A 9148-nucleotide genomic window follows, 5' to 3' on the forward strand; every position below is an offset into this window, starting at 1 on the left:
GGCCTTAAGATTCCTGCTGCCAAAAGAAACCTGGTTTCCTGCCCAAGGGAAGCTGTAAATTGGACTCACCTCCATGAGTTATTAGTCACTGTTTCTGTGAACTTTTTCCGTTTCTTTCTGTTCTTTAGGTGATTGACAGAAGTAGTGAAATGGGCTAAAACGTGTTCCTGTGCTCCTGGAATGGAGCTGTTCCAGCCCTTCCTTGGCTGGACACACTGAGAACACATTTCCATCCTGACTCCAAGGGCTGGGAGGAAGCAATTTGCATTAAATCAGTTGGTTTGTGCGTCTCTGCTGACCATTTTGATTTTTTTTCTAGCAAGGTACCTCAATTAACTGCATTTGTTTGTATCAGGACTGAAAACAGAGATCTTTCAGAACATTCTTCCCTCAGTGGAAGTTAGTTTTTCCCCCAGCCAGTTGTGATTGCCTTGCAGGATTGTTATTGAGCAAATTGAATAGAGGAGGAGCCCGAAGGTTATTTCCTGGGTGTCCCATCTGCAGGTTTGTGTAGTGAAAACAAAAATGACAAAGCAAAGAATTGTGGAATGGGTTGAGTTGGGATTAAAACTCATCTCAGTCCACCCCCTGCCAGGGGGGATGCCTTCCATGGGATTTAGGTGCAGCCTTGGAATTAACTCTTGTGCATATGGCTCTGCTGCTGAAACAAAGATATTTTTTGGCCAGACTGGAGATCCTCAAATGAGAGGATCCACTCCCAAACTGGAACAAAGACTGTGGAGAAACACTGAGCTGATACTAAAATCAATTCCATGGTCCTGTAGCTCATTGAAGGCAGACAGAAGAAAGCCCACCCCATAATGCTCCTTCCCTGTGCAGGTGATATCAGCAGGGTTTTGTCACAGCACAGCACTGTGTGTGCAGGAAGTGATTTGGAGTCTTCCAGGTAGAAGTGTCTGATTGGAAATAACAATAAGCCAGAAATGTTTCAAACTGACTTGAAGGATTATTTTTGATGCAGCACTTCAGGGCAAGATACTATTATATGGCTATAATATATATGTTATATATAACATACATCTATGTGCATAGATAGAGAGATATAAAATGTGTATGTCTATTTATAATATGTATAGTGTATATATACCCCATATATCTATCACACCAGCAAGTCCATCCTCTTCATTTCACTTGTATTTTTATACACTCCTATTTCTGGCATGCATTGTACACTGTTTTTCCCTCTTTCTACCTCCAAGACTTTTACATGCTCTTTAAAACAAAGCCATAAATTCCCTGTTTTCTCCCATTCTTTCCTGCAGCTCACCCTGGCTCTGCTGGAACCAGAAGTGGTTTCTCTTCTTGCTGCCGCTGCACCATTTCCATCAACCCTTTAGGGATTTGTCTCTTTTCAAAGCTTGATGCTATTCAGAGAATATTCATATTAAAATAGGGTAGGGACTATAATAGGGATTTAAAATATCTTTTTAGAATTTTATCATCTGTACTAAATTCTTTTTTTTTGGTGGACAAGGTTAAAACTGAATATTTATTTCTGCAGCTGCCACTGGGCAGTGAAGAGTTCCAATGTTTCCTGTTGATAAAATGGATTTCTGTTATTGCAGTGAAGTAAAACAGAAGTATAGCACAACATCACTCTGAATTTGAACAATAAAGCTAAATACGTTTTTGCCTTTTAAATTATTTGTGAGTTTTTCCTCTTCTCCTCAGCCTTTTGGGGTTGTGCATGACAGAGCTGCGCCGCTGAGCTTGCGAATAACTGACTTGAAACTGCTTTGAATAATTTTGCTTTTTTTTTGGCTTTTTGTACCTAATCAGAATTGATGTGACTGAAGTACAAATCTTCATAATAATCCTGCATTTACTGGCAGTGATTGGAGGACCACCTTTTTGGCAATCTCTGGTAATTTTGCTCATGTTCTTACTTTATGCTTTGTAATAATCCTGTGGTCACTGAAGGACTCTTGCACATCTGGGCACAGTTTCACTTCTGCAGGAAGGTTTCACTTTTCCTCATAAATGGAAACAGATTTTTGAGTCCAAATCACGCAGAGTGAACTGTGGATTCTGGCTGTACCAAAGTCATTAAAACAAGGTTATTTTATACCTTTTGCATGCAGGTGGAAAGCTATCAAACATTGCAATCCTGGCCAACACCTGAATGAATTCCATGCAACAAACAGTGGAGGAATATTAAACTGGGATGAGGATTTGGGGGAGGCTCTTAGAGAGCAGTTGGGAACCATCAGTAAACAATTTGGCCTGAATGTGGCTGATAACTCTTGATTTGTGCAAGGGGAAAACCCTCGATTGTCAGGTGATCCTGATTAAATGAGCTGCTGGCACAGCCTGGCTGCAGATGTTTTATATGTATCTGTGTGTATATCTATATATAATATAGGCTCACCAGGCCATGGCAGCTAACAGTTTGGTAATGATGATAATAATAATAATAATACAAGAGTGAGTATTACTGAAGCCACATTGAGCTATCAAAATGCCATTGTGCACAGAAAAGCATGTATGTGCATACATAAATTCAAAATATATAAATTTACTGGAAATAAAATCCAAAGCATTGATTTCCTGGAAGGTTTTCCTAGTTTTTCTTCCTGGCTATTGATCTTCTCTGTGTATTTGATAAATGCAGTTCTTAAGGAGAAAGAAATGTTGATTTCAATAACACTGAGAGATGGTCAAAAGTCCCTGAAAAGCTTCACCCCAAATGGATGAATTTTTAATCTGCTCTATGTAATGGGAGCAGTGAACCCACAGTATGTGGAGAGGATCCCAAATGAGCTAATTGTGGCCATCCTGATTTTGCTGCTTGTGCTTTCAGGCTTAAAAACCCAAAGACCTTAATTAATTATATAAACTGCAAAGTAAATACCATCTAAAGGGAATGAGGGTGGGTAGGACTGATTAGAAAATAAAAATGAGGCTGCACATCACTTTATTGGTGCTAAGTTTTCAAAAAATACCAGTGTGGCAAACATTCCCATGCAGCTATAATTTAATATTCGGTGTTACAAAGAGAATTTCTCAATTCATGTTCTCAGTTTCCTTTAAAAATAAATAGTAAAGGGGGAAAAATGCTGCCACAGCAACCTCTGGCACAATTCAGTGGTGTTTATGTGAGCTTAGAAATTGGTCTCTTGTTATTAAATAGCTTAAATAACTCCATAACAGCCTTTTCAATAATGCTTTTCAGCAGAATCTTGACATCTATTAGAAGTTCTGGGTTGCAGCAGCATTTGCCTAAGGCAGCTCCCAAAAATACTAAACTATTTTGGTTGGTTTAATGGAGCATTTCTCCAGAGAACAATCTTAATCAGGTCTCCCATGACAATCCTGTTTAATTCAATGAGTGAGATTTTTGTGTTCACTTAGAGATAAATGTTATTTACTGCTTGCAGAGCAAAATAAATCACACAACCCCATCTCACCCAGCCCTCTCTAATCCTTTAATACTTGATGTGACTGCAAAATTGGTGGCTTGGTATTTTTTATTTGCTTCTGTCTAGGGGAAATACGGAGTAAATGTGGTTGTGTACTCAAACATTCCACTTTTCATGGGAAAAGCAAAACACTCTGAACAGGCAAAAGGCAGAGTTGTGGATTTTGGCAATTGTTGCTTTCATTACCTTTCCTTTATTCCATGAAACTATGTGTGCCTGTCCTGGCTCCCTCCTTTCTGGCAGTGTAAATTCTCTTCAAAGCCTGTTAAATGCTGCTCCCCAGGCTCCTGGAGCTGGGTGATTCCTGTGGGATGCTGAGTATCCCAGCTGGAATCACTTGGGACATGCAAGTAAAGCAAGGAAGCTTAGGGTAACTCGTTTAATACATTGATTATTTGGAGTTGATTTTCCTGCTTGAAGGCAGAAAAGTGCTGCGATTGCTGAAGTTTTCTCCCACAGGGTCTGGAATATGAAAAGGCACAAACGCTTTGGGAACACGAAGCTGGAGTTTGGCCCTCTGGAAGTTGTTCCTTGGGCAGATGTGACTGCAGGATATCTGGACAGCTCCAGACTCCAGCTGGGATCCAGCCCTGTGAGAAGGACTCCAGGGGCTGAGTTGCCCAGCTGGGATTGTGGGGTTGGTGGCAGGAGCAGTTCCTGGAGGAAGCGGCTCCGTGTCTCCTTACATGCTCCTCCCTGCTGCTTCCACGAGCCCTTAGCTGGGCTCTGCTCTGGCCTATTTCCTCATAATTTTGCTTTTTAAATCCCAATTTGTGCTGCACAAAACTCTGATGGAATGTACTCTGGAATCCTGGCAGTAATTTTCTGGCAAAATATTCCAGACTTGCTTTAATGCCGGCTCTGGCCACCGCTGCCGACTCCGTCTGTTGCCTGCTGCCCTTGGTTCTTGCCATGCCTGGGCTCTTCCCAAACAGAATCTGGAATCATGGAATGGTTTGGTTTGGAGTGGACCTTAAAGCTCATTCAGTTCCACCCCCTGCCATGGGCAGAGACACCTTCCACTAGGCCAGGTTGCTCCAAGCCCTGTCCAGCCTGTAATGCTACTTTCCCAGGATTTACCTGGATTCAGCAGCTCTCTGGGCACTGCAGCCTTCCCTCTGTAATCAATCTCAGAGGGTTTAACAGAGAACATGATTTGCCTGCAAAAGCTGTGACTGGTGATACTTCCCTGCATTGCTGACATGGTTTTGGGCAGTTCTGCCTGCATGTGGCTTCAGATGAAGCCCCTGGAATCACCAGGAAGGGCAGAATAATTGCAGGGACTGTAGTGATAAATGGAATACCAGACAAGGAAGCCTTGTGGCTGTCTTCCAGTGTCCTCTGAGTTAAAATTCAGGGGCTGCAATGCCACTTTGTAGGAACATTTCCCTCTCTCCCTCTAGTCAGAGGGAAAAAATAAAAATAATCTGCTATTTCCTTGATTTTGCTGCTTCCCACTTTTGGCCTTGCTGCTCCCATTTTGTACACGGAGAAATTCAGCAGGTGCTGACTTTTTAATCCACTCCTCTGGCTTTCCTCTGCCAAATTTCTGTATGTGGCTGTTTCTCTCTTAGTATTTTCTGCAGACATGTTTTGCACTGATGCAGCTGCTTGTGTAGGCCAAAAGGAGGCCAAACTGGGTGTTAAAGCAGTGTGGCCTTCTCCTCTCCTTCCCTGAGCATCCTTCTCCAGTGTTCCAGTGGTAGTTGGGAGTTCACGGGGTGTTTTTCACAGCCAACTCCTCTTGTCTTGGGGAAATGTCAGCCTTAATGTCCTTGGACTCCTGTATGCAGTTTGCTACTGTTTCCTTTGGCTTGTAAAAGCCAGCTCACCCCGTTCTTTAAATACCAAAGTATCAGTTCTGGGGCAGAGGCCAGCACAGGTACCTGAGTCCTGAGCCTCCTGACATTAATGAATGATTGCAAGTACTGCTCCAGGCTGGCAATTCAAGCCTTCTCTTTACTTATCTTTATTCTTTCTCTACAGTCTTGCAGAAAAGGCCTTTTTTTTTTTTTTTTTTTTTTTGCCTTAGCAAGGGTGAAATATATTTGAGTGTCATGAAACTGGGCAGGGTTTGGGGAGTGGGCTGAACAAGGCATGGAGGATTAAAGCTCCTCTGCCTCTTATTCATGCCCTGGAAAGATCAAGAGATTCACTTGTTGAGTGGAATGGAAAACGTAGGATCTTCAAGAATGATCTTCAAGCTCTGGGAGCATTTGGACAACACTCTGAGGCACAGGGTGGGATTGTTGGGGTGTCTGTGTAGGAACAGGGGTTGGACTGGATGCTCCTGATGGGTCCGTTCCAGTTCATAGTATCCCATGATTTATCTTCTGAATGCTACTCTGAGAGTGTAATTAAAGAAAAATAGAATCAGCTTGACCTTCTTTGAAGTTCTGTTCCTGGCTGGACTCACTGGGGAGCTGAGCGTTTATTCAGTTGAGTTCCACGACTTCAGCTCCCAAATGAAGAGCTTTTAGCAGTTGAATAGATACAGTTGGGAAGTTTTGGGTAGTTATCTCTAAACCCTTGCATCCATAACATATTTCCTGTGGTTTAGTTTGGACTATTTTCTTCTTCATTTCTAGTTTTTCCTGTTCTGCTTGAAACATGACCGTTAAAAGACAGAGGAAACTTTCGAAACTGCCTGTGCTCGTTCTCCCCCTCTTTAGCAACCTCATCCTTCCTGGGTCACTGACTCGGATCTGGCTTGTCTGATCTCTTTGCTTGCCTTGCCCAGAAGATCAGATCCAGTCCCTGAAGGGGTTTCTCTGACCATCCCAAGTGGCTCTTGCTCTGCCCAGTTTGATCTTGACTGCAGCTTCAGGAAAGGTGATGATTCTCTTCCCTGGGATGATTTAGGGCAAGTTCTTGGTTTCTGTCCATTTCTCTGCTTTTGGTGTCTCTTCTCTGGTAACTGAACATATATCTGGCTTTCTGGGAAGCTTCATGGAAGGATTTTTGGAAAATACATTTTTCTCTGTAGGAATGTCAATCTCTGTATAGCAGAGAAAGAAGAGCAAACGTTGTGTTGGAAAGTGGAGTGTTTGAGTGCACCTGAAATATTAACCCAAATTTGAGTTTGTGCATATTTTAACTTCTTGTCTCTCTTCCATTAAGATTCCAATACTGAATATTCAGGTGAAAATATTCCCAGCTCTCTGTACTGTGGCAGGAACCATATTCTCCTGTACAAACTACTTTGGTGTGATCTTCACGGGTGGAGTTGGCAAAAATGGATCCACTATAGCAGTGAGTACCTTGGGCTGCCAGTTCCTCCTCAGCACGGAGGCTCTTCAGCCACAGCTTGTATTTAACATAAACCCTCCTCCTTGGGAAATATTTTCCCTTCAACTCCTTGCTGGCATGGGAAAAACAAGTTAATATTGTGTGTGTAAGAATAGTAGATTTAGGAGTCAGAGTTTTAAAATTTTTGAATAAAAGTACTCATTGTACTTTGATATTTGTTTTTGAATTAATGAGACCCAGGTTATACAAATACACTCCTCTCTGAAGAGTTCATAGAAAAATCCTGTGCAAAAATCCATTCAGAAGGAAAATTTTCAAGAAGATTCTGGGTTTGATCCTTATAAAAGATCTATTATTCATATTACCAGTGTAAAAGAACAAGTGGAGGTGTCTGCACAAGCACCTTCTGTTGCAAATCTGATTTTTTTCCCCAGCACCAGAAATTTTCCACCACATTCTCAGCTGCTGCTTGCTCAAGTTTCACCACTTTTTGTTCCTTTTACCAGCGTTCAGAAAGAAGTTTCTAATGTGACTTTATTTTTACCCCCTCATTGCACACCACGTGCAGGGCTCTTGGAGGTTTCTTTGCAATGTGCACATTTTATTAACCTCGTGCTTTCATCTCGCCGTAGGGAACGAGTGTCCTCTCACCTTTTCTCCATATTGGCTCAGTGATCGCCTTGGCTGCAATGATCTACAAGAAATCTGCTGTGCAGCTCTTTGAGAGGCACCCCTGCCTCTACATTCTGACTTTTGGCTTTGTGTCTGCTAAGATCACAAATAAACTGGTGGTGAGTGTGCCAGAGCTTTCCTAAGTCTTGTTGCAGGAGAACTTTTTGTAGATGATGGAGCTCTCTGTGTGTTCCACTGAGTAACTTGCACTTGTTTGTGTGCTGAAGAGATACTCGTGCTTTGCTTTAAGTAGCCTGGAGGTGCAGCAGAGCCTTTTTCTGTTTGAAAGGGCAGTGGAAACCTGGAGTTGATGCTGTGCTTGCACAGGCAGCACCAGGACAGCTCAGAGCTGTTTCTCCGCCTTCCCCAGCTGTTAATTCACACTTTTGCAGTGTATTTGTGCACATGTGTGAAGAGCTGGGCTGGAACAGAGGTGGCTGGAATCCCCTTCAGATGCAAAGAGGAGGAGGGTTTGTCAGAAGGAGAGGAGGTGATGGAGCTGCTGAGGTTTGCTGAGGGTTTAACTTAAAGAATTGGAGGGAAATAGGGGTTAAAATCATTAACAGGTTTGTACAATTGGCGGAGGTGCCAATGAATGAGGGTTAAACAGCTCCTGCCTGAAATACCATCCCAGTTCTGCAGAGCTCTGTTGGGCTGCTGTGAGCTGGGTCAGTGCTGGACTTACCTCACAATGGAAGAGTTCAAATTCACAGCGGAGGAAGAGTTTAAGCTCACAGTGGAAGAAAAGTTTCTTTCTTACCAGACCTGCTTTGGTGCTCAGTCCCATCCCAGCCGTGCTGGGCAGTGAGGATGGAGTGTGGGGTGGGTTCTGTGCCTGTAGGGAGGTGGGAAGGTCACACTTGAACACCAAAAATGTTCATGAAATTGTAACCAGACAGAGGTGGTGATCCTTGTGGAATGGGAGAAAAAGAGGTGGAGAGAGAGGAACACCAAGTGTCCCTGACTTTTGAAGCTCCAGCAGCTGTGAGATTTTGTTTCCAGGCTCAGCTTTAAAATTTACCAGTCTGCTTCAATTTCACTGTTTGGTTTGTGGCAGGAGGAGCAGGTGGGCTGGAAAACATGTTAGTTTTTTTTCCTGTGCTACATTCTCTGCAAACCCTGCATCTCTGTAGCTGTGGAGCTCTGTGGTTCAAACAATATTGCTGCTGCCACTTGAGTATTTGATATTTTGCAGTAAAGTGGCTTTGTGTATTCTGAAAATCACTCTGCCTTGGCTGGCACATGTTTATTTCTTAAACTTCTCTTTTTTTTACTGCAGGTTGCCCATATGACCAAGAGTGAGATGTATCTGTATGACACAGCATTCATAGGCCCAGCACTGCTGTTCCTTGACCAGTATTTTAACAGCTTTATTGATGAATATATTGTCCTCTGGATTGCCCTGGTGAGTCCAGACTCATTTTATTAATTAGCTCTGCCACTAATTCATTGTGTTGGCTGTGCCCAGCTGAGTCCCCTGGCGGGGATGGGACTGAGAAGGAACATCACAGGGTGGATTTGAAGCTGGTGCAGAGCTGAGCAGGGTCACAGTGTCCCTGGCTTGGGGTTGGGACAGTCCTGGGCACCGTCTGGGTGAGGGGATCGAGGCCCTCCCAGTCAGTTTGCAGAGGACACCAGGCTGGGTGGGATGTGCATCTGCTGGAGGGGTCTGGACAGGCTGGATCCGTAGCCAAGGCCAGCAGTGGGAGGGTCAACCAGGCCAAGTGCCAGGTCCTGTCCTTGGGTCACAGCAGCCCCATGGAATGCTCCAGGCTTGGGGAAGAGCG

General features: G+C 43.5%; 1 protein-coding gene across 2 annotated transcripts in view; it reads left to right on the top strand.

Annotated features, from left to right (window-relative positions):
- Window positions 1–9148, top strand: part of CEPT1 (choline/ethanolamine phosphotransferase 1) — a 29583-nt gene that overhangs the window by 18423 nt on the left and 2012 nt on the right. Inside the window, exons 5-8 of one of the 2 annotated variants that reach the window (XM_008634651.2) lie at window positions 1801–1885; window positions 6561–6692; window positions 7322–7480; window positions 8641–8766. In XM_008634651.2, coding sequence (XP_008632873.1) covers window positions 1801–1885; window positions 6561–6692; window positions 7322–7480; window positions 8641–8766 — 502 coding nt within the window. The remainder of the gene's footprint in view (window positions 1–1800; window positions 1886–6560; window positions 6693–7321; window positions 7481–8640; window positions 8767–9148) is intronic. The other variant, XM_017735520.1, reaches the window with a different exon arrangement.

The sequence above is a fragment of the Corvus brachyrhynchos genome, unplaced genomic scaffold, assembly GCF_000691975.1.
Source record: "Corvus brachyrhynchos isolate BGI_N302 unplaced genomic scaffold, ASM69197v1 scaffold555, whole genome shotgun sequence".
NCBI classification, from domain to species: domain Eukaryota; kingdom Metazoa; phylum Chordata; class Aves; order Passeriformes; family Corvidae; genus Corvus; species Corvus brachyrhynchos.